This window comes from Tribolium madens, unplaced genomic scaffold (assembly GCF_015345945.1).
Source record: "Tribolium madens isolate multiple individuals breed KSU strain unplaced genomic scaffold, Tmad_KSU_1.1 Scaffold_2;HRSCAF=44;Tcas5.2_LGX, whole genome shotgun sequence".
Taxonomy (NCBI): domain Eukaryota; kingdom Metazoa; phylum Arthropoda; class Insecta; order Coleoptera; family Tenebrionidae; genus Tribolium; species Tribolium madens.
Window position 1 is genome coordinate 1,601,143 of NW_025400995.1, and position 24,097 is coordinate 1,625,239.

Consider the following 24,097-nt stretch of genomic DNA (forward strand, 5'->3'; position numbering starts at 1 on the left):
ATGAGAAATAAAAGTAGACACATACCGAAAGTAATTTTTATTAGGAACAAACTCAGAACGTGGAACAAATTCAAATAGCATATTGCAAACAAAACTTAAAACTATTAATACTACTAATATTCTTAATCAAAACACATGTAATAATATCAATAAATAGATTTTTTGCTTACAGGTCCAAATTTTTACAAAAAAAAACCATCTTATCAAATTTTTGTAAGCATAAAATCAATAAGCAGGAACTTTGGTTACCTAAACCAGAACAAAAACATGCATGCAAAACTTACGACAAACTAAGACTAATATTCTCAGTCCTCCAAAAAAGTACTTAAACATGACTAGTGAATTTTTTTGCTTACATAATCCGCAATATAATCAGATTTTTGTAAGCATAAAACCCAAAAGGAACTTTCGTTACTCATCCCCACCAATAGCAAAGCAAAATTAAAAAATATTCTTTGAAAAAAAATTGCAAGCAAAAAATCGAAAAACTCGAACTTTGGTTACCTACTTCTCCGGTTCGTGGTCCTCCTCCCCACCTTGAGGAAGATTCTCATCAGGAGGGGCAACATTTTCGATATTCTCTGGATCAGGAGTCTCGCTTTCAGTAACAAGAGTCTCCTCTCTTACACTAATTGCAGAACGAATCTTGTTTTCAATCAATTCCAGTTCTTTCAAAGTTTTCCCAACGAGACTCTTCATTTTGGAAACAAAATCGTCTCCACTTTGGTCAGCGACAGCGGCGGCTTGTTCAATATGAATAGTGTTGATGTAAGCCCTCTCAAAAATGTTTTTTTGGACACCTTCTCCGACCACTTTAATCTGCGAAGCTGCGGCTGCATTGTGCTGAAAACACCAAATTAAACAAACGAAAAACAAATCAAAAACTTACTGCATTGTGCTTAGCGAGGGCTGATTTAAGAGTTGAAAGGACTTCATCAGCGTAGTCATTAACACATTCTTGCTGAGAGACACATTCAGTATAAAAATCATTAACAGCATTGCTGAAACGTAGAGCGACATCGTCAGCGTTCAAGTCATTATACGCAAATATCATTTTTTCAGGCTGAAAACAAGTTTTAAGAAAATGAAGACAGTTATCACTACCAAATTTACAACACTCATCATCTGTCTCGCTTCTTCATACAGATTATTACTATGGCGACCTTCAAGCTGATCACGAATGAATTCCATTGCCTCTTCTGAAACCGACGCTTCCTCTAAGAGCATTTTTTTCTCATCTAAAATCTTCCGCACCTCATTTTTCATATTTTCTAGAGACACGCGTCCCTCAGTTAACTGAGTCCTTATGCTAGTTTCACGGGCATCTAAACCAATCAAAAGCTCTTCAAAGAAACTAAATATGACATTAAAATACTCGTTTCTGTCGTGCTCATTACGGTCCATCTAAAATCAATTCATGAACACAGTTAACAATAAAAAAATTATACCTCAGCGCGACATTCTCCCTCAGTTTTGGTCACTTCTTCAGTGAGGCTAATAATCCCGTCCTTCATTTGAGTCAACTCTTCTTTGGCTCTCTCAGGAATTCTTAAATGTTGAGAAATCTCGCCGTAAACCCCATTTATGTAAACTGCAATATGGTCAGCGGTGACACGTGCTTGGCTACTGAGAAGCTCATAGATGTCCACCGGTTGCAAAGTCCTAATTCTGCGCATCATATCGGCAATTTGTTGCAAATCACCCAAGAAGCGTCTCCGGAGGAAAGTATTAAATTGGGCGATGTTAACAACACGATTCAATTGGTGGCGTCGATGAAATTTGGTTGCTTGTCGCACATCCCTCATGGTATCAGTCACAACTTCCACAATCGTGGACAAGTTAGTTGACTCGTTTTTCGCCTCAACTTTCGGGGGAATCCTTTCACTGATCTCTTTCTGACAAATATCAAGCAATCTACTTGCATTTTGAATCATTTCTTGGTTTCTGTCAAATAAACGAGTCAAGAGACATTCTTTATCTCCACTAGTTTTCTGTTTCGCTTTAGCATCCTCCAGATAGGTTTTTGTTCTCATAAATGACTCGTTTTGTTTGCGATATTGACTTTCTAATCTGTTTTTGTGTTGTTTTAATTCGAGAATTTCACGGAGGAGTTCAATTATTTTATTGTTGACTTGTTCTTGGGTCAGGTCGGCACTTGGATTTTCTCTTAAATCCGCCAATTCGCTTTCTAGTTTCTCGATTTTTTCTTGCAAGGCGCTTGAAGCGTCAGTTAGAGTTTTAGCGATTTTAAAATGGGGGAAAGTGGCGAGTCGTTTCATTAAAGTTGCGATCTGTAAAGTATTTAAGGTTTCACGGCCGGACTTGCTGCTAGTTGAAAAGGTGGCTATGATACAAGCTTTGGCGCTACCGTTGAGACTATCTTGCAAAATTCGAGTCAATTTCGAATCACGGAATGGAATTGATTTTAATTGTAGTCCTAGACACTTGACTACGTTCCCAAATACGTTAAGTGACTTGTGAATCACTGCAAATTCTTCGGTTGTTTGTTCGGCGATAAACCCGGCGTTTTCACTCCCGGCCAACTCGACGAAATTTAAACGACCGGTTTTAACACGTTCGCCATTTTTCACGTCCACAAACAAGGTGACCATCAAATGAGAAAGATACGCGTAGTATGAGCTCTTTTTCAATGTTTTTCGACCGATATTAACCCAGTCATTGACATCATGAGCGTTAAAAACCGTGATTTGCGTCAAATCATTAAAACAAACTGAACCGTCATCCAACGGATCATCATACACTCTACATTAAAAAAAAATTAAAGGAATTCCACTGACAAAATGGTACAAACCTCAAGGGAGTACTGTCGTCAAGCAAATCAAGAACTTGTTCGTGGTTGATTTCAATGAATGAAACTCGAACTGAGTACTGAGTTTCCGCATCAAGTTTACCCAATTCCTCGAAAAGTTCCTCAGCAGCTCGCAAAATCAAACCAATTGATTTATCCTACAATTAGTTTAGTCACAACGCCGGCTTAGATTTTCAACTCACCACTTTGAAGTCACAAAAGTCAATTTCACGTTCCCCAAAAAGTGTGTACGACTTCCCCGTGCCCGTTTGTCCGTATGTAAGAAACGAGCAAGTGTAACCCGCAAGGACGCTACGAATGAAGGGGGCTACCGCAACCTCATAAATCTCCAACTGGTCAGCATTCTCCTCAAAAACGTAATCAAAAGTGTATCTCTTCTTAATTCTTCCGGTTTTGATCACGAGATACTTGGGGTTCATGTACTTTATCACTTTGGGGGCCTTCGTTGAAATTTCGACTTGAGTCAAAGGCCTGGGATTTTATTAGCAATTTCGAGTTTTTATCAATTACGGGACTTACCTAGGCCTTACGCAAACCTTTATAGGTAAAAGTGGCCTTTCGTCACTCATTTTTAACTAATCTTTGGTAATTTATATCACAGTCGGTTACTTTCCACGAGCACAGCCTACTTGCGCTTCAACGGTTTAACGGTTTTTTCAAAATTTAAAACGACAACCGGCACACCAACCTAACACGACCAAAGTCACCAACATAGTTAAATTTAATTTTAAAATATTTCCGTAAACATAAAATTACAATTGTATTTTTTTAATCAATAAAATAATAATTTCATAACGTAATTTAATAAACATAAAGTTGTTTCTTTATTTTTTTGATGGGGTTATACAATCAACAATACGCGTCTGATGGTAAGGTTGCATGCCCTGAGAATTTATTTTTTAGTGGTGTTCAATTGTTTTTAAAGTTTGTTTGTTGCTAAATTATAGTGGTGCTAAAATTGTAATTTAAAATGTGTTTTTGGTGTTGTGGTTTCCGATTTAAGTTTAGTGAGTGTTGTGAGGGTTTTAAAATTTGAATTTCCCCCTTTGTGAAGTGTTGTGATTCATGCGTAGGGAGAAAGCGTATGCGTGCAGATAACTGGTGTAAATATGGCGTCACAGGAGGACGATAACAAACTTGAGAGTAAATCAAATGTAAACAAAGATCAAGAAAGAAACTTTATAAATGTGTATAAGGTGAACAATTAAATTTTTGTGCTTTTTGCACATTAGTTTATTTAATTTTCGCATGATTATTGTGAAGGACAGTGTGTTGTTCAATTTTCGCATGGCCGCCATGTTCCATTAAGAAATTTTCTGAAAATTGAAGAGTTTGGCCAGTTTTGAGATGTTGAGACAAAATTGTTGAGTGCAAATTGATCATGTTTGGTGTAGACTGTGTTTTTGTTGGAGTGCCTCGAATCAAATGGAACCTAGTTCCCGACAGTTCTGTTGCTAGAGCTGGAGATTTGTTTGTTTAATTGCTTGTTCCTGTGTTTCCATCCACGATGAGTTCTAAATGCCAGGGAGTGAACGACTTTACACCGTTTAAAGCACGCATCTTTTTTATTATTTTTTTAGAATTCGGAGTGATTTCATAACACTTGCCATTCATCACAACCCAAAACAATCCAATTCCAGTTGTTTATTATGAAATCACTCATTAGTATTAATCCATTTTTCAATTAAGTACTTAGTTTTTTGTTCAATTAAATTAGCTTCAAGTACTGCACTTTTTGTTTAATAAGTTATTTGTAATTGTAGTTTTCTCTTTCAGAAATTTGAGTATATTTTGAAAAGCAAAATTGAACCGTTCTCTAAGAAAATTGAGTCACTTATAGAAATATGGAAAAGTCTAGGCCAGTGCAATCAAGAAAATTCAGACATTGGATACATTATTCAGATAATGGATTGGGCAAAGTTGCACACACTAAATATTGTCTTGACGGGAAAATGGAAAATGTTCAAAGGTAATTACGTCTTCCTCACGGCGGTAACTAATTTCCAAATTTTCAGTTGATTTTGAAGCAAAACTTTTGAATGAAGTGGAGAAGACTCAGAATGAATTGATGAAAATAAGTGATGTGTTTTCGAAGAAGTTTCAAAAATTATCTGATGTCATCAAGAATCCTTGGGATGACCCAGTTTTAGCCAATTTATTACATGACAGCAATGCAACTATCGGTCAAGATGGTACGAAACTTTGAGTTACAGTTATTTTACTAATTATTTTTGTCGTAGAAATTGAATTTTTCTGTGTTGAAACTGCTTATTTAGTTTCCGTTCGTTTGAAGAAATTATGCGAGTCCCAGTGTGAAGATTTAGCTCTGAATTTAGTTACGGCGTTTATGAACTGTTACAATTTATCTCAAACCCAGAATTTCAGTTTAAATGCCACAAAAACCCACATACTTTTTTGTTTTGACATCCACGTTGCGTTGCTTTACAGGTATAATAGAAGATCGGAAATAGTTGCATTGGTAGGGTTTAAATTGAAGTTTTTATTTTCTTAAAATTGTATTTAGTTTAAGAAACTTAGCTTGGAGGAAGGTTTACATTTGATACGTCGATTTGCGAAAAAACGTGTCAAGATCTCAAAAGTTTGGCGAAATTACCCTGAAATAACATTTCTGGCGTCTCAAGTGTTTGTTACTGCTGCTGTTACAAAACCAATTGAAGAAAGTGGTGAGCTTTTAAAGCTACTTCTCGATTCGTGGATTGCATTCAGCATAGAACACTCAATGGTTGAAAAAGTTGAAGTATCGGTTCGTCGTATTATTCAAGCGGCTACAGCCGCACAACATATTTACATCTGTTGCGAAATAATCCACGACAAGGTATGGGAATAAAGAAATTTTGTTGTCTTGTTTCTAAAATTTTGTTTCCAGTTTGGTTTGAAGTTGCGAACGTTCACGATTGAGCTGTACATCAGGGCATTGACAACGGATATGAACAATTTGGAATCTCAAAAAACCGAAAACGAGACCGAGAAGGTTGAAGAAACGACGAAACGTCTCGCGAACGGTTTTTCTAATTTGGCGGATATTTTGAAGGACAATGTTCAAGTTAGTCGAGAGTGTGCTCTTACCGCTTTCAGTCTGGAACCTACCCTCGATCGTCTGCGAAAAATCGAAGAATTGGCGAAATTATCCGGTTTTAATGTGCTAGACACGGGTCAAATTTGGGAATGTAAATTACACCCACCGGTCACGTCCGCGGACGAAATCTCGTGGATTTGTAACGCTTGCGGGAAGTGGATGTGTAAACCAAATCTCGATTTACGCTTAACAACAAATTTTGCTCTCAACGAGGCCTTGAATTTTGAACAATTGGGTATTTCGTCCCAGCTTTGTGATGATCTAGCTGTTGTTTTGAACGGTCCGAGGTACCACTTATTAAGTTGGTTGTTAAGGTGGGAAGATCTTCACAGATTGTGTGAAATGTACTTAAATGATATGGAACGTACTAAAAATCTTGTAACTGAACTGAAATTTGTCGATATTGATTATTCAATGTTCGCTGGTGTTAAACGCGAACCGGTCGACGAATTGGCGGGTATTGAGAGGGGCTACGAACGGTTTCTTTATGCCGATGAGAAGTTCGTTGATATGATTGAGAATTGTAATCCCGAACCACCACCAGAAGTACCCCAAACGAAATCTGATCCCAACACTTTGAAATCGTTGAGAATGTTTAGACATAATATTAAAAGGAATAAGCCTCAGGTGTCACAAAATATTTTAGAAAGCAATAATTTAGCAAATAGTTCGCAAAATTTAAATAGAGAAAATAATTGGTCTCCTGACCATCGCTTCGACCAAAGTTTATCATTCAATCCACCAAATTCATTCCAACCAAACTTAAATGGAACGTTCTCACACAATGCGACATCAAGAAGTTATTCCGAAGTGTTTTTCAATCACTTGACATCAAACACACAGTTTAAAAAAAGTACAGATGGTGCTGTTGACTATTCAACAACTACAGGATGCAATAAACAATCCAGAGACGTTCTAGATTTTCGAAGTAGCATTAAAAGAAAACCATCTGAAAATATCGACAATGAAAATTATCAAAAATTTGCGAATAACTACATCAACTCATCCAGTGATAATTTTTTACATAACATGATCTCGTATGAATTTTCACGAAGCAATTCTGAACCAAAACGAAATCAAGCAACGGATTTTTATCACCAGAAACCAAATTTTATCCCGACTTCAAACATGCCGTTTCAAAACGATTCTATCAATTTAATAAAACGAACACAAGCAAAAAACGAGCGAAGTGATAAAACTCTACCTCAATCAAATGGCTTAAGACACGACGTTATTCCACACAATTCATTTGAGAGAAGCCCGTCCCAGAATAAGAATTTTTTAATTTCGAATATGAGTTACAAAAATAAAGAGGATATAGTTTTAGCGCCCAGTAAAGGTTTCCCTAGTTTCGATAAAATTCCAGCACCGATAATTAATGACAAAACCGATAATAAGTCTCAGTATTTAAATGATTTGCATCTTCAAGTTTTGGGCAATAATGGAAATGTTCAGCTACCAGAAACTTCTCTGGAAGAGTCGAATAATAAAAGAACAAACACAGAGGAATCGAAAGGCGTGCCAGAGAAAAAACTAAGAATTGATGAAGTTACGTCACCTCCAAAAAACGGGTTATCGTCAATACTTGAAAAAGAATTGAATAAAAATAAAATAATAAAAGAGTTGCTATCAAAAAACGACTTACCGCCAAAAAACGGGATTTGCAACAATGTGCAAACTTCGCCACCTTGTCAGACACCACGACCAAAAAATGGAATACACATAGAAACAAATGAACATAAGATGTTGCTCAAACTCTCTGAGCAACATCCAATAATCATAACAAAAATTGATGAGGATTCATCAAGTGAAACTAAAAGTGATATTAGTGAAGAGACTGTTGTAAAAATCGATGACTTTCAAGAGGAATATCCCAAAGACTGCCAATCGGAAAAAACCAAAAACAATGCCTATCCTTATAAGTATAAAGAGAGACCTAAGTGGACTAACCCCAAAGAATTAAAAATAATCCTCCACCGGTTATCAGACGAAGTTATCAAAAGTTTCATCCCGGGTTATTCGGACACGGATACAAAAAATTGCAACTGCGATACAAAAAATTGCACCTGCAACTACACAACCAAGAAGAAGCATGTCGGAAGGCCACGTAAAGTCATGTGTTGCAAATATCGAAACTTCGAAAGACTAACCTACGATAAGTATTCGGTAAGGACGGTTAGACGGCATAATAGTGATAGACTTAGAAGAATTCGTTCGAGAAATATGCGACGTGATTTAGCAAGAAAGACTGGCGATAAACTGAAAAGGTATAAATATTATAGACACGACAGGGCGAAGAAACCGAAAAAACACAGTGATAAAAACAAGAAGAAATTCAACATCCCGAGGAACGACATGAACCCACGTGTAGTCCTCGAAAGACTACCCCTAGATACGAATTACGTCCGAAGTGTTTTATCAAATGTCCCTGGTTTAAATGATTATGAAATGATTAGGCCAACTAATGTCAATCATATTGTAAATGTGGTACAAATTTCCGGAGGACGATCAACTTCGACTGGTCCTGTACAAAACACACAAACAAGTACCCAAATTACCCCACATATACAAAGAATTGGACAACCACGATCTGATAAACCCGAACATAATTCAAATTCTGAACCAACGACGACATCAACACCAGCGTCAACTTCAGCAACTAAACCGACAACTTCACAACCATCAACTCTTATCAATATTCTATCGCAACAAATAATTCGACCGGGTCAAAGTAACTGTATCAGAAATCGTTCCTCACCCCTTATTAATATTCTTTCGCAACAAATTATAAGACCTGCGACAACACAAAATAATAAAGTGTCAACACAATCCGAAGGACAGGTAATTAGTTTTGTTTTTTTTTTTATTTGATTGTTTTAATTTGTTCTTGTTTAGGCTAATACACCCAAAACTGATCAGTCGAATTTAGAAGAAACCAAAACTGTGACTACGACTACTAAAACTACAACAAATACAACATCTAGTGGTCAAGGCACCATTTTACAGTTTATTTGTAAGTCGACATTACCGAAATTCCAACAAGCTTTCGGTAAATCCGTTTATCAGAACAATACTGAAACCAGTGAAGCGTCTAGTACGAGTACTGAAACGGTAACGAACGCTGAAACGAATAAAAAGACACCAACAACGAAAAACTCCTCTGTTAATATTCAACCGATTCAAGGTGGTGTGATATATACGCGTCAAATGCCAGTGGGACAAACAATAAATTTGATACCACCAGGACGTGGACAAGTGTTCCGAATCGCAACGTCAAATTCGGACCAAATATCACTAGTGAAAGACACGGTGATTCACAGTAAAATGAGTGCGTTACTAGCTGCAGCGTTACAAGGAAAAACAAAAGATGGCCAATCTGATGGTGAGAGTACAAATGAAGAAACAGTCGGTACTAGAGTAACAGTAACGCGACCCACTTTAGTACAAAATGCCCGAATTGTTAAACCTGTATTACAAATCCCTTCTAACGTCATACGCACAAGTCCTCAATCGAATCTAAGTTCAACAACTTTAGAACAATTGAGAGAATTCGACATGGTTTATAAACAAATCAAGGAACGAAGTAGTACAAACACACCTTCGGAACCCAACACGTCTGAATCGAACGAAACCCCACAGAAAATCAGTGTTACATATCTGAATCAGGGCCAGAAATACACTCAATTATCACCAGTGGTCGTTGTTAGTAGTTACTGTAATTTGCAACCGGCTGCTTCACCTGCACTTAGTGTTACATCGCAAGGCAGTTCTAGTCCTTGTGTAACACCAGCGCCGGCCCCCTCAATCCCCAAAGTCTCCTCAAAAAGTTCCAAAGGCAAAACGGTGAAAAACACGACGACTCAAGCATCAAAAGCGTCACCGATACCGAAACCACAACAAAAACCACAAGAAGATGAACATACAACGCAACGAATTTTCGATATTTTAGCCGAATATGCGGAACAATTGAGAAATTCACCGGATTTGAATAACAAACCGGCACCGAGACGACGTTCGAATCCACCGACTAACCCAAATCAGAATTCCAAACGGAAAAAAAACTCCGGATCGAAAAAAAGCGGACAGTGCAGTAGTATGGTATCAGAGGCGGATATTGAAGATCATAGAACAGTAGGTAGTGAAGATAGTTCGTGTGGGGTTGTACAAATTTCAATGCAAGAAGACGAGCAAAGTCACGTACAAACTGTCACAACTGAATCAAATGATAGTTCATCGGGATCGAGACAACAATTGATTTTAACCGATGCTGGTAATAATCAAACCCGGAATTTAATAATTGCGGATTCGAGTGTTGGGGAAGCTTTAAAAATGCCAAATACGGCCGTTTTGGTACCCGGAAATTACATAATGCCAGTATCGATGGTCAAAGGGGGCCAACAAATTGCTGTTGTTTCCGGTGGGAGCAAAATATTGGCTACTGTACCGGCACGATCTGGTCCTAATATGCTCCTTTTTCAAAGTTTTTTGAACCAAAATAGAAACAAAACAGCTGTTCCAACTGTCAAGTATTCGACAATTCAACCAATTTCGGGAATTTCCTCACAAAGTTTAGCTGGAGTTAGTGGACAACCTCCTGTGATACTACCACCGAATTCTCATAACTTGACTGCTGTCACACTTGGACAACCACTGACTTTGAAAAAGATAGATGAGAGTGATAGGGTTAACACTGAATTGTTGTTGACAATTTCGCAACCAAAGGATAACGCAAATAATTCCACGGAATCGGGGAGTCATCCAGATAGTACTAGTACTGTAGGCAATATCGAGTTAGAAGAAACTATAGTTCAAGAAAATTCAGAGAAAGTTTTTCATACGTATCAGAAATCGTCAACTACACCAATCGCCACTCCGGTTATAGCTCAGACTTCATGTGTGAAGGAAGAACAAAATACACCGGAGAGTAACAAAAGTAAGTATTGCGATTTTTCGAAATAAATTGTTTAAATGTCAAGTTTCAGATGAACCAGGAAAAACATTAGAAAGGGTTCAATCAGTATTAGTTACCGCGTGTACTTCAAACGGCCCTATGTTGTCGCATACGCCTCCAAGATACCGCAAATCATCAGAATCAGCAGGTACAAATAATGAACCTTCTAACAAGGAGGAATTTTTACATAATGGGGAGAAGGTAATCAGCATTTAATAATTTCCACTGTAAATTTTGGCTTATTTATTTAGAAATTTTACTAATTTTGTTGTTATCTTTCAGCAAAATAATAACGAACAGAAGCAATTCCAAGGCAACGCGACTTATTTCCAAAACAAGACTAAAAAAGCAAATAATCCGCAACGACTCGACCGCGAAATGCACCAATTGTGTTTGCAGAGAAAACAAGCGGCCCTTGAACGCGAATTACGTCTACAGAAATCATTATCTGAGGAATGTGAAGATTTGGGTGTGGATGAGCCAAGTACGAGTGATTTGTTTCCAGAAGCGGATATATTATTTGATGCGAATCATTCACCATCGTTCGATCAGTCGTCTCAAGATTTAGTGAAACGTGCAACTGGTCAAGAAAAAGAAGAGAATAAGTCTGGAATGACTTTATTTAGTGATGATGATAATTCTGGTTCGTTGCGGACCGATTTTTTATTTGAATCAGTTGAGTATCAACAAACTGGAACTGAATTAGAGTATGAACAAAACCAACAATTGACAAATGGTCAAAGTAGTGCTAGTAACGAATCGGGATCGTCGTGTGAGGATCACACATTGTTGCAAAATTGTGCGTCGATGTCTGACGTGACGCTGAATTCGCCAGTCTCGTCCGATCCTTATCATGAAAACACGCCACCATCGTTGAACAAGTATAAATTCAAGTACAGTAATCGCCGAAAAGGGGAACGCAATAAGAATTCCGAGACATGGACGGTGGAGATATCGAGTTCGGAAGATACGACTGGAAGCACCGATTTGGGTAAAAGCTCGAGTCATAGTCCCGAATCGTGCATCAATAAGCAAAGTCATAGTGTTAGTTGCGATGAAGAACTGAGTGATGGAGGCTACAAAGTCGTCCGAGTGGCAATATCGAAAAATGATTTGATTAAAGATGAGGAAAGCTGTGAAGAGTTGCATTGTGAAGACGATTTGGATTGTTCACCAAGTGGTAGAGGTGCTAGACGCAGTGTTAAAAAAATGTGTTCTTGTTGTAATGGCTCTCAAGATGGCGGCGCTTCGAGAAAGAGACCAGCATCAAGACCTCATACGCCGGCTCCGCACAAGAAGGCCTTCCTTAACAAGAAAAGATAGTGCACACGTGTATAGCATGATATTTAAGTTAAAATTGTTAGTTGTTTCTGTTAACTAGTCGAGCTATCGAGTGGTTGCACTTTAGTACAAATTATCTGACAGCCGGTGGTGTAGCGTCTGATGAACAATTTATTATTAATTACTTGTATAGTAATTGCTACGTTTGCAATCTTTTAGTACCTCTAACTGTAAATTTTCCTTGTATATGTAAAATATTTAAATTACATGTGCAGTTTGTCGTTGTATATAAGTAATCTAATAGGTCTATCAGTAAAGATGATACAATTTATTGCATTGTGCAAATAAGAATTAATTAGTACATATTGCTCTTTTTCATTATTTAAAACTGCAATAAGTTCACACGTATTTCAGTTCTTTTATACATTGTTAAATTATGTCTTATCGGGATTATTTCATAGGTAATGTTAGTTCTTGATAGACAAAAATATTGTGTATCTTTTATTTTTGCTTATAGCAACTAGAGTTAGTATTCAATTGAGAGTATTTTATTTCGGTTTTTTCTTTTTTGTTAATATTTATGTACTCAGTTGTCAATCGTAAAAAATAATTCGTTTATAGAAAAACGATTTGTATGTTTTTCATTACCGTATTTTTTCCAATAAATGTTCTTATAAATTTTTTTTTCTTTTTCCAATCTTATTTTCAATTAATTGTATTCAATTAATGTTGCAGGTGCCAAATTTTTAGCTTGGTATTCCAGTTTTATACCTTTGTAATATTTATAAAATGGTCACTTGGTATACTCAATGTTAGTATCATTGACAATCGCCTTTTATCAAAATGCGTATCAATGATACTTCCAGTGGCGTGCGAGGGGGCCTGTGCCCCCCCCATTGACTTCTGTCACTTATAATAAAAATAAAACAAAATATAGTAAGAAATACTAAATAACTTTATTGTTTTTCTTTCTTTTTCAAAAATAGACATTTGTGACTGACTTTTACCGCACCTGAGCAAACAGATCTTTAAATTCCGATTTTTTGTTGCTTCTATATCAAATTTTGAAAATGTTGCACATTTGACAACACTGCACTACCACTTTTCATAAAATTTTCTTTTTTTAAATCTAATTTAAAATTTTCTTCTATTATTTCAATTATTTGTCTTGATTTAACAAATCTAAAACATTTTTATCTTATTTTGTTTCAAATTTTCAAAAATTGTGCAAGTTGCGAAAGTCGCCGTTACCGGATTTCTGCGTCGCTGTAAATGTCAAAACCGAAAAACATACCTATGATGCAAAACTCTAAATAAAGCTATTACTCAATAAAAATCGTGAAAATGAATAAAGTATCAGAATTCGAAATAGCCCCCTTAAGGACTTTGGACGATTTTCTGTTAGAATCAGCCCGATTTCAAATTCCGAACGTGAACGACTTGGAAAAATGGGGTAAAAGAGTCTCAAGTAACTTGCTCTACTACCAAAGCAACTACTTCTTAATGTCACTAACAATCTTCGTTATTGTGGGGTAAGTCACCCTCCAACCCCTTACCCCCGTTAACAAACCCATTTTCAGTGTCATCCACCCCACAAAAATGGCCTGTGGCTTCGTAGTCACTGCAGTCATTTTCATGGTGTTTTCCTACATCACCAACGAACGCTTCGCTGCAGCTCAATTCAAGAAGAAACACCCGATTATCTCACTTTTGCTCATATTATCGGGCTGCTACTTCGTAGCCTACATGCTTAAATCCCTCCTGGTTTTCATGTTTGGGATTTTACTCCCAATTTCAGGTAAAATAAACATTTTCCCATTTCCGTAAACTAATCAATATTCCAGCCACCTTCATCCACGCGTCTCTGCGACTCAGAAACATCAAAAATAAAATCGTCAATCGCGTTGAAAATCTGGGCCTGAAACGGACCCCCATGGGGATTTTTCTTGAGCAACTCGGGCTGGATCAAGAGGGATTCTAACTACCGCGCTAACACTATATTTAAGTGCTTCAACAAACTTAAAGTTTTATTGAGAAAATTATTCGGAAAGAAAAATGCACACAAAAAGTGATTTTTCTCACGCACCCTAGGCTATTTTTTCAATTGCATGCAGTAGTGAGAAAAAAATATATAATTATTACTATATTGTTACAATTATCCAAGATTGTTTTAATGTGATATTCTTATTTTTATGTATTGTTTGATATTGCATAAAGCTGTATTCCTAAGAAACTATTTATTTAAAAAACGTATAAAAATCGGGTAACGAAATGACTAGACTATAAACTGGTAGGTTTGATTCCATTTTTTTCTAGTTGGTGAAGAACATTTTCTTCTGATTTTTGTATAAATTTCTTCACTACGTTGTAATAATGATGTGTGTTGTAACTCCTGATGAATGATTTTATGTGTTCCACTAAATTCAAGTCACAAACTGGATGATTCTTAACTAATACATCATTAATTACTTCGTCTGTCTCTTGATAATATTTGCAGTCACCCTAAATCGAAAATGAGTGTTTACCATGACTCAAAAAATACTTACGTCAACTTCACTCAATAGTATTTTAATTAGGCACAAATAAAGTTTCTCGAGGCCGGAACATTCGCCATCAAATGGTGATTCCAGTTGTATTCTACACTCATTAATCCTGTCGTCTTTTTGTGTAAACGAATATTCAATCATTTTACATAGGGCTAAAGTACTGAAAGACGATAATTAAACCAGTTTTACTAACTAATGACTTACATTATACTCTTCTCGAATTTCTCACAATGCAACATATTTATTTGCCACCTATTTAAGAAATATGACAAGGCGCTGCAACCGTCCGGCCCGGGAATCCCCGATAAAAAATTAACAATACTCTCAGTTTGCCACATAAACATATAAGCAAAAATAAAACAGTAACTTTTGATTGGATCTCGACAATTTGTTCTTTGTAACGCACTTAAAAGTGCCTTAAGTATTGATTCAATACAAGGTTGGATTTGTTCAGGTAGTGTCATAATACTGATGACACATAAGCGTCCAAATTTCGACGGACAAACAGCTTCTTGTGGATAAGGTTCCAGGAGTTTAAAAAGAACATCAGGTACATATTCGGCCAGAAGTTTTCCTTTGATGTCTCTCAAAGTTTTAATTTGAAACGAAGCCTTCATTAAAATATTACTAATAAAAATCGTGGCCACTTCCATTATACTACTTTCGTTGAAATCCAAAATACAGTTACAAGCAGCCAAAAATCCCTGAACTACCACATTATCGTCAATTGTTTCGGGGTAAAACTTCACAACGGTGTTCAACAAATCAAAACCGCGCTCCGGAACATCCACTTTCAAGCTCAAAGGACTCGGACAACTCTTATAAATCAGTTTTATCGTAAACGGAATGAAACTACTCTGAACTATATCTTTACAACTCGAATTAACCACTATTTTACTCAACAAAAATTTCACTTCTCGGATCACACTAGCGTTGGAAATGTGAGAATAAAGCGAATCGAGAATCACTTGCATGATACGTTGTGACGTCCGAGCTGCACTTTCGGGTGAAAACTAAAAAAACTTACTTACTCGACAATTTTTCCCCCCACGTGACTCACCTCGAAAAAATACGCCATGGCTTCCAGACACAAGACTGACATAGTAGGCGAAAAAACCGAAATACTAAATAAACACTCAGTTATTTCAGTCAACAAATTCGAAAAAACCATCCGGTGCGGGTTGGATTTCAGCGTCGATAAGTGGGCCCTAATCGCACTAAAAAAAATAATAATTAAATTCGTTACAGAGGGGTTCTACTGTATTTTGTATACAGCGAGTGACCGAAATAAGTGCACACCAAAATTTATAAAGTAAGAAGGTTGCCTCGTAACTTGACTAAAGAGCGAGTAAGATGGCTATATGGTGATGTCTCGATCAAACGCTGGTTGCAGATTGTCAAATTTCAGATTTGTGTTATTATTCTTGTGTTGCATCTAGCCTTATTTTTAACTTTATTACTCAATATCTCAAAAACTATGCATCGTAGAGTATTTTAACTTGTTGCATCGTGTTCAGCGCGAAATTTTACGTCTAGAAAACCATTTTTAACCGTTTTTACAACTTAAGGTAAATTGACTATTTTTACGATTTTACTACCTTCAAAAACTCAAAAAATTCGTAATTTTTTAAACTTGACCCAATAACGTTTTACGCACTTTTTTGAGTCTTTAAGATCTCTAGAAATGTTGAAAAACGTAAAATAGATCAATTTTAAAGTTGATTTTTTTTTTATTTTTGTCGAGATTTTGGTCGATTTTTGGCACCCGGAGCGGTCTATTGCCAATAACTCCGGACTTATTGGAGATAACCTCTTATATTTGGTATCGTTGGATAGAAAATTGAATTTTCTGTCATATATTAAAAAATTTACTGCTCTACGATGAATAGTTATCGAGAAAATTTGTGATAAAGTCAAAAATATCGAAAATTTAAATCCTACTATAACTTCAAAACTATTAGGAATTTTGCAGTTTTCTTGACGCCAATCGATTCCCCGGAACATTTTACATGTTTCTAGGTCAAAATATTATATCGTTGAGATACAGTTTTTTCGCAATTTACAAAATAAAAAAAAGTAAAAATTTGTCAACACCCCCCCTTAACCTTAAAAACTAGTGTTTTTTAACATGTCTCAGATTCAATTTAAACCTATCTTATCCGATAGATTTTGACGCGCTAATTACGAATTTCCCAATTATTTTGCGCCATCTCCTTTAGTTTCGCCGTAATCGGCGTTTAAAAATTCAATTTTTTTTTTCGAGATGTCGACTTGGCTTTGGCCTCAGTCGATAGATTTTCTTACGCTGATAACGATGGAGTTGGACTGATTGCTCTAAGTCTAATAGTTTGGCCGTAATCGCCGTTCAAAAAGTGAAAATTGTKAAAATTGTGAAACTTTAAACGCGTTTTTCTACGAAACTATAGAACTTAGAGCAAAGGGGTAAAAACTATTAAAATTAGCTTAAAATTATCTATTTACTGGCGCAAACCGGAAGTCGCTCCGGGTTATGGCTCCGGGTACAGAGCCATTTTTAGTTTTTTCAAAAAAAAATTCATATCTCAAAAACTAAGAGTCTTAGGTAAACAGGGTTTGAACAGGTGTGTTCTCTGGTTAATTTTACATATAGTACTAGTTTTTCATAAYAATCAAAAAATGTTGATTTTTGGTCAAAATCGATATAGTGCTTTTACTTTTAGCCTTATTTTTAACTTTATTACTCAATATCTTAAAAACTATGCATCGTAGAGTATTCTAACTAGTTGAATCGTGTTCAGCGAGTAATTTTACGTCTAGAAAACCATATTTCAACCGTTTTTACGATTTTTAGTAAATTGACTATTTTTACGATTTTACTACCGCTCACCTTCAAAAACTCAAAAAATTCAAAATTTTTGAAACTTGACCCAATGTCGTTTTATGCACTTATTTGAGTCCTTAGGACCTCTAGGAATGTAAAAACGTAAAATAGATCAATTTTAAAGATAAAAATTTTATTGATTTTTGTCGAGATTTTGGTCGATTTTTGGCACCCGGAGCGGTCTAATGGCAATAACTCCGGACTTATTAGAGATAWCCTCTTATATTTGGTACCGTTGGATAGAAAATTGAATTTTCTGTCACATATTAAAAAGTTTACTGCTCTACGATGAATAGTTATCGAAAAAATTTCTGATAAAGTCAAAAATATCGAAAATTTAAATCTGACTATAACTTCAAAACTATTAGGAATTTTGCAGTTTTCTTGACGCCAATCGATTCCCCGGAACGTTTTACATGTTTCTGGGTCAAAATATTATATCGTTGAGATACAGTTTTTTCACAATTTACAACATAAAAAAAGGAAAAATTTGTTAACAGGCGTATTCTCCGGTTAATTTTACATATAGTACTAGTTTTTCATAAGAATAAAAAATTTTGGATTTTAGTCGAAATTTTGGTCAATTTTTGGTACCCGGAGCGGTTTATTGCCAATAACTCCGGTCTTATTGGTGATAACCTCTTATATTTGATACCGTTGGGAAGAAAATCTAATTTTATATCATATACAAAAAAGATCGGTGTTCTACGATATAATTATCGAGATAAAATTAAAAAAAAAAAAAATTTAATATAAATTAAAATATTGTAAATTTTAACAAAATATATTTATACATTATATGTATATATTTTATTTATTTTATCCTTAATAAAAAATATTTTATTGGTATTTATTTTGTGGAATTCATTTTTTTTAACTTAAAATTTTAAAAATATGTTTGGTTGCATATCCTATTTTTGAACGTCAATTTGCACCAATAATGCGCACACGTGATTGGTGCAAAGTTACGTCGCAAACTTCTTACTTTGTGCACACAGTCTACTGTATTTTGTATACATCGAGTGTCCGAAATAAGTGTCTCACTTACTCTAAACAAGCGATTCGTAGTGCGCTATTTTGCGAGTTGTAGTTGGCCAAAATCGCGTTTAAATGGCGACTCAAAGTAACCGGGGTTAAATGAGTGCTAAATTTGCTACCAACCCAAAGCAGCCTCCCTAAAACAGTCCAATCGGGACGTTGATCAAGTAACAAATTCGACCAATGTTCGATATAATAAAGAAAACTCTGTTCCGGTTCTTCAAAAACGTAGCTTAAAAGACCAACCCCAAACATGAGCACTTCCAAAATTCGGTTATAGTAAACTTCAGAATTAACCCTTGCGAGATTTGCTTCGGCTATATGTTTCTGTAAAACGTGGTGAAATGAGGCACAAAATTTACTATAGTCGCAGCGGTCCATGAAAACCTAGAAATTAAAGTTTTGACATAATGAAATGTCGGGGATTCCCCCTTACCAGTAAAGTGTGACCGCAGCGTCCGCGTAAAGTGTAGTCGATTTCGGGGCTTATATCGAGGTTGTCTTCCGTGAAAAGTGTCTCCTCGACGTTGTCATAAGCACACATTAAAATAAACAACAAGTACATAAAATCATTTAAACCGTCAGTCAAAAGAGAAGAGTAGTTTGGTAAAACGAAAATGTTATTAATGAGGATCAAAATATTCAAAATAAGTTGATTGAAGTTCTCTGGTTCGGCCTCATGTGCGTCGCGGGGTACTTGTTTGTGCCCCATGATAATCTCCTTGAATTCCAGACAACAATTAAACATTATTTGCCCAATCGCTGGTAAACACCGAGTCACAAGTTCCAAAACGTTGTCAGATAAGTTCACAACAGCGTGTGAGATTTGATTAATTATTTCGCCCCTTAATTTAAAATCGTTTGAACGACTATAGGGCTCACTGAGGAGTTTTTGGAAAACTTCAGTCAAGCGAGAGTTGGTGGCCGAAAACAGCGGAGTTTTCTTACAACTTATGAGGATTTGAACCATGCATGAAATAGTGGCTGCACGCAAATCCATTGGAAAATTCTAGAATGGCAAATGAACGATTTGGGGGCCACCCTTGGTCTTGAGACTTACCTCGTTGTGAAGGACGTTCAAAAGGGGCTCGATGTATTCCGGGGGAAAGTACATGTTCTCGCTGCAGAAAACTCGCTGGTTGCAACCCAACCCCCTCATGAATTGTATAGCCCCAGTCACTTCCAACATATTCTCGCTCAGTAAATAACTCATGACTTTGTTATTTATCACACTGAACAAGTTTGGATATTCATTTACTACCAATAGTTCAAGTGAGGAGAGAACCATCTGTCTGATAACATCATTTTCGTGTGATAACAATTCGATTAAAGTTAGGCTCAACTTCTGTCTCAGGTTGGGGTTTAGGGCTACAAATTCTTTAGCCCCGTAACTATCAGCAATATAATTTTTAAGGAAAGTCGCCGCCATGAGTTTCTCAGCATACGCTTCTTCCTTACTTTGGATAATTTCCAGAAGAATGAAAGGATAGTCTTGAAAAAAAAGATGAAAAAGTGAGGTTATGTCAAATTCGTCAAACCTTCAGTCATTTCTAAGGCTTTTTTGCGCTCTTCTGTTAATCTTTGAATGTCTGAATGCGGTTGAAGGGCACAACTTAAAATTTGCGCAATTGCGTTTTTTAATGCTGGCTTTTGACCCGACATTTTCAATTTATTTTTCCAACCTACAAAAACTGATCAAGCAATACTCAACTGTCTTATAAAAAAATTAATTATACTTACCTTAATGGTATAAAAAATCACATGAGAAATTAACAAAATAATTTGAAAATAAGACAACAAACTTTAGACAGTCGTACCAATTGTGACACCTGTCAATCAGTGTCGACAGTCCAAAAGATTGAATTCACCAAATCCAAGCTAAATAAAGTCAAAAACAGGTAAAAACGCCTTTTTTATAATAATTTAGTGATTTTTGGGGCTACATACCAACTAAATTAATCCAATTTTTGACTTAATTTGTTGATTTTTTGCAAAATCTCACAAAAAGTACTAAAACTGTTTTCAACCAAATTTTGTTTTGGTTCTTTCGACTTATTTTTGACTTAACTTTACTCAAAAATCAGTTAAATTGAGCGAAATAAACAAAATAACATCGATTTCGATTTAATATTGTAACTTTTCAACCTGTTTAAAGTTTAAACGAAATTTTTTGAGTCGCGTAATTAACTAATCTAGTGGTTTTCGATTTATTTTTGAAAAAAATTGGCAAAACAATCAAGCTTCTGGTAGAAAAACGTGCCAAATGCAAATAGTGTCATAATTTTTTACTAAATTTATTAGGCTGATAACTGAAAAATGAGTGTATTAAGTTTTCTTCATTTCCAAAAAAATCACCAGACAATAAAAATTTTCACCAAATCATGAAAATCACCAGACGTGGCAACACCGCCAGAAGCACGTTTTGGTTGTCTGACACTTGATTGGCCCATTGGAATTACATAATAGCATATTTGGCGGGTCATTTGAATTTATTGAATTATTTCAGGCTTGAGTTAATTATTAATAGTGTTCATGTCGGGTCCAGAAAATTTGTTAAAATTGAATTAGATTAAGCGAGTCGCAAATGAAAATAATTACGTCAGAATTCAAAAGATCAATAAAAATTGCATAATTACGAAAGCACGTTAATAGGAAAATTATATTACAGTTAAGCATTCCAATTACGAATAACGATGCGATTACATAGCAGTGCAGTCTTTATCATTTCTAATTACATTTTTGTTAATTATTAAACACAACACATAACTGCGGTAACATTTGCTTAGTGACATTGCAACAGCAAGTTTATTGACTCAAAAACTGTGCTGAATATTTGAGGTAAGGACATTGCGATTATTTTTGTGTGTACAAATAAATATTCAATTCGGGTGATAAAAACAGCGATAAGATAGTCAATTATTTGCAATTTATTTCAACTTCAAGAGCACAGAATTTTGTAAAAAAAAGTTATTAAAGGATTCGAATTTTTATTTTGATGATTTTCCATTGAACAAAATTCAAATAAACGTATGATTCAACTTATTTAGGGAATTGAAACGGACTTTGAGCGACAAATATTCTTAGTTGTAGTTTTTGTCCTGTATTGTGAAAATTATCTCAAATTACCTTTGTGCCATTGAGGCACTAATCTTAATTTCATTTAATTTTTAGCATACAATGCAATAATGAAATTAACATTTTTATAATTAACACCTATGATTAATAGTTACAAGGTTAAGAATATTGGAAATGTGGGGCTCAACGGGCGTTTTTTGGGGGCCGCACCTCAATGATTCCTTTTTTAGTCTCCCAACAATGTCAGAAAACTTCGCCGAGATTGAGAAATACTTAAGCCAGTTTGGCAGCGGCGACGTCATCCTCTCAAACAAATACTTCGACAAAGGCCTCGCCGTGATTTACTTTAACAATCCGGGAAAAAAGAACGCAATCAGCGGCAAAATGATGGTCCAACTCCGGCAATGCGTCCAGAAACTCGAAGAATGGAAAGAGGGCAAAGCCGTGCTCCTCTGCGGCCTTGGGGGCAACTTCTGCTCGGGGGGCGATCTCGAATTCGCAAAAGCCTCCGGCACGCAAAAGGAAGCACTTTACATGAGCAACTGGATGCAAGACACCTTGACTCGTCTCCAGAAGCTCCCCATGTTCAGCGTGTGTCTGATCCAGGGCCCCACGCTGGGGGGCGGCACCGAAGTGTCGCTTTTTTGCGACTTTATTATCGCCACGGAGGATGTCAAATACAGCTTCATTCACGGGAAAATGGGGATTATAACAGCGTGGGGCGGAACGACGCGGTAATTTGACACGAAAAGCGCGTTTTAGTTGAGTTGATCGGTTTTTTCAGGCTCGTTGAGAAAATCGGGGGCAAGAAAGCACTCAATTTGTTACTCACGTCGCAGATTTTGAACGCCCAGGGGTGTGTCGAGAACGGCATCGCCGATCATGTGGTCCCCGTTGAGGACTGCTTAGCCAAAGCTATGGAATGGATCGATTTAAGACTCCAACACCATCACCAAATCATTCGCTCCTTCAAAAATTGTGTTAATAAAGCCGTGAGGGATACGTGGGAAAATTCCCTAGCGTATGAGAAAAGTCTTTTTTCCTTGACGTGGGGCAGCGAAATGAACAAAGAAGCCTTAGCGAAAAACATCAAACATATTAAAATGAACAATGGAAATGCTAAAATGTAATTTTTTATCAATACAACAACAAATCAGCGATTTAAATGTTTATTAGCAGTATAAAAAAACATTAGATACATAAACGCTTATACTAAATAGTCTTTGGAATATAATAATATATACACCCGTCTTCATATTAACGTGCATCGCAGTAGTCGTTGCAAAAATTCAAACAATCCTAACCTCAATCTTGTCTACAAATTATTTTTTAATAAATGTGTACCCCAGGTGGCAAAAAATAACTAAAACTGACATAGAGTAGTAAACGTCATTATTGAATGACACTTTTTGTGTGAATCAGCCTTTAAGTTAAACATTGATATACAAAAATGATGACTCTATTGTTTGCATTTTATGAGCGTTTTTATTTAAGAAAATAGTTTTTTATAAGATTTCACCTAACAGAGTAAAAAATCATTACATTAAGTGGAAAAGTACATTATTTTCGCCTTTTTCGGAGCGTTTTAATACGTTTTTTACCCAGAAACGCAAATCTTTAGATCTTTAAATTAGGCCAAAAATTGTGTGTTTTATGCATTTTTAAAGTGTTTAATAAAGTTTTTGAAATAAATACAAAGTTTTTTTTGAAACATTTTGCTAAAATCGGCTAAAAAGTTAACAAATTAGATTGTATTATTTTAGCTTGTTTCGCTCGATTTAGTTCGTTTTAAACCAGGAACTTTTTATTTGCAAAATCTTGTCAAAACAAGCCTCAGAATTACAAAAAGGAATTCAAATAGATGTTATGTCGTTTGTTTTATTCGATTTAGCTCATTTTTGAGTAAAATTTTGTTAAAAAGTAAGCCAAAAAACACAAAATTTGGTTAAAAATAGTGTTACTTTACCTTTTTCAAGTCTTTAAGCATTTTAGAACAAAAAACGCCTTTTTCAAATGTATTATTAGCATGTTTCTCAGGTAAAAACTTAAATATTTCGTGCAATTTCATTAAAAATTAGACCAAAAACAGTGTTATTTTTGACCTTTTTGATTGTTTAAACACGTTTTTGGGCAGATTTGCGAGATTTATGTAAAAAATGTAAACACTTTTAGAAATCTCAAATCATAATCTTGTAAAAACACGTGTAAATTAACTTTTTTGCACAATCGTCAAAAAACAAAATTCTATTTTCAATTATTGATATAGTAATTAAGGTTAAAAATGATGACTCTATTTTTTGCATTTTTTGAGCATTTTGCACTTTTTTAGCCACAAATTCAATTATTTTGACAAACTTTCTCAAAAATAAATCTAAAATTCACCAAATTAACTAAGAAAATAGTTTTTTTTATGAGATTT

At 35.6% G+C, this 24,097-nt stretch overlaps 5 protein-coding genes across 10 annotated transcripts; 3 read left to right on the top strand and 2 right to left on the bottom strand.

The window, feature by feature from the left end:
* Positions 1-22: 22 nt before the first annotated feature.
* Positions 23-3,484, bottom strand: LOC123006808 (kinesin-like protein KIF11). 2 transcript variants are annotated; one of them, XM_044401600.1, is made up of 7 exons: positions 3,350-3,484; positions 3,016-3,301; positions 2,813-2,967; positions 1,449-2,763; positions 1,114-1,404; positions 890-1,063; positions 23-843 (listed from the first exon to the last, which is right to left on the bottom strand). In XM_044401600.1, exons 1-7 carry the CDS (start codon positions 3,397-3,399, stop codon positions 505-507), a joined length of 2,610 nt encoding a protein of 869 aa, XP_044257535.1. In that variant the 5' UTR covers positions 3,400-3,484; the 3' UTR covers positions 23-504. The 2 variants fall into 2 exon arrangements, with proteins under 2 accessions (XP_044257535.1, XP_044257534.1); XM_044401599.1 differs by having other exon boundaries at positions 3,013-3,301.
* A 356-nt stretch (positions 3,485-3,840) lies between these two features.
* Positions 3,841-12,842, top strand: LOC123006196. 4 transcript variants are annotated; one of them, XM_044400486.1, is made up of 9 exons: positions 3,841-4,026; positions 4,607-4,799; positions 4,846-5,022; positions 5,071-5,309; positions 5,355-5,666; positions 5,718-8,768; positions 8,823-10,860; positions 10,910-11,026; positions 11,161-11,301. In XM_044400486.1, the coding sequence occupies exons 1-9, from the start codon at positions 3,940-3,942 to the stop codon at positions 11,166-11,168; spliced, it is 6,222 nt and encodes a 2,073-aa protein (XP_044256421.1). In that variant the 5' UTR covers positions 3,841-3,939; the 3' UTR covers positions 11,169-11,301. The 4 variants fall into 4 exon arrangements, with proteins under 4 accessions (XP_044256421.1, XP_044256420.1, XP_044256417.1 ...); XM_044400485.1 differs by having other exon boundaries at positions 3,842-4,026; positions 10,910-11,105; positions 11,161-11,292; XM_044400482.1 differs by having other exon boundaries at positions 3,870-4,026; positions 10,910-11,079; positions 11,161-12,842.
* A 581-nt stretch (positions 12,843-13,423) lies between these two features.
* LOC123006083 (PRA1 family protein 3) lies at positions 13,424-14,388 on the top strand. Its single transcript, XM_044400251.1, has 3 exons — positions 13,424-13,691; positions 13,740-13,957; positions 14,004-14,388. Exons 1-3 carry the CDS (start codon positions 13,504-13,506, stop codon positions 14,138-14,140), a joined length of 543 nt encoding a protein of 180 aa, XP_044256186.1. The 5' UTR covers positions 13,424-13,503; the 3' UTR covers positions 14,141-14,388.
* LOC123006080 lies at positions 14,169-24,094 on the bottom strand. The gene is made up of 9 exons (XM_044400247.1): positions 20,344-24,094; positions 20,142-20,294; positions 19,664-20,094; positions 19,040-19,612; positions 18,614-18,990; positions 15,766-15,922; positions 14,910-15,718; positions 14,706-14,865; positions 14,169-14,661 (listed from the first exon to the last, which is right to left on the bottom strand). The coding sequence occupies exons 2-9, from the start codon at positions 20,263-20,265 to the stop codon at positions 14,440-14,442; spliced, it is 2,853 nt and encodes a 950-aa protein (XP_044256182.1). The 5' UTR covers positions 20,266-20,294; positions 20,344-24,094; the 3' UTR covers positions 14,169-14,439.
* On the top strand, positions 20,452-22,895 carry LOC123006082 (ethylmalonyl-CoA decarboxylase-like). 2 transcript variants are annotated; one of them, XM_044400250.1, is made up of 3 exons: positions 20,452-20,501; positions 21,909-22,412; positions 22,463-22,895. In XM_044400250.1, the coding sequence occupies exons 2-3, from the start codon at positions 21,919-21,921 to the stop codon at positions 22,806-22,808; spliced, it is 840 nt and encodes a 279-aa protein (XP_044256185.1). In that variant the 5' UTR covers positions 20,452-20,501; positions 21,909-21,918; the 3' UTR covers positions 22,809-22,895. The 2 variants fall into 2 exon arrangements, with proteins under 2 accessions (XP_044256185.1, XP_044256184.1); XM_044400249.1 differs by lacking the exon at positions 20,452-20,501 and adding an exon at positions 21,171-21,441.
* Positions 24,095-24,097: the final 3 nt, after the last annotated feature.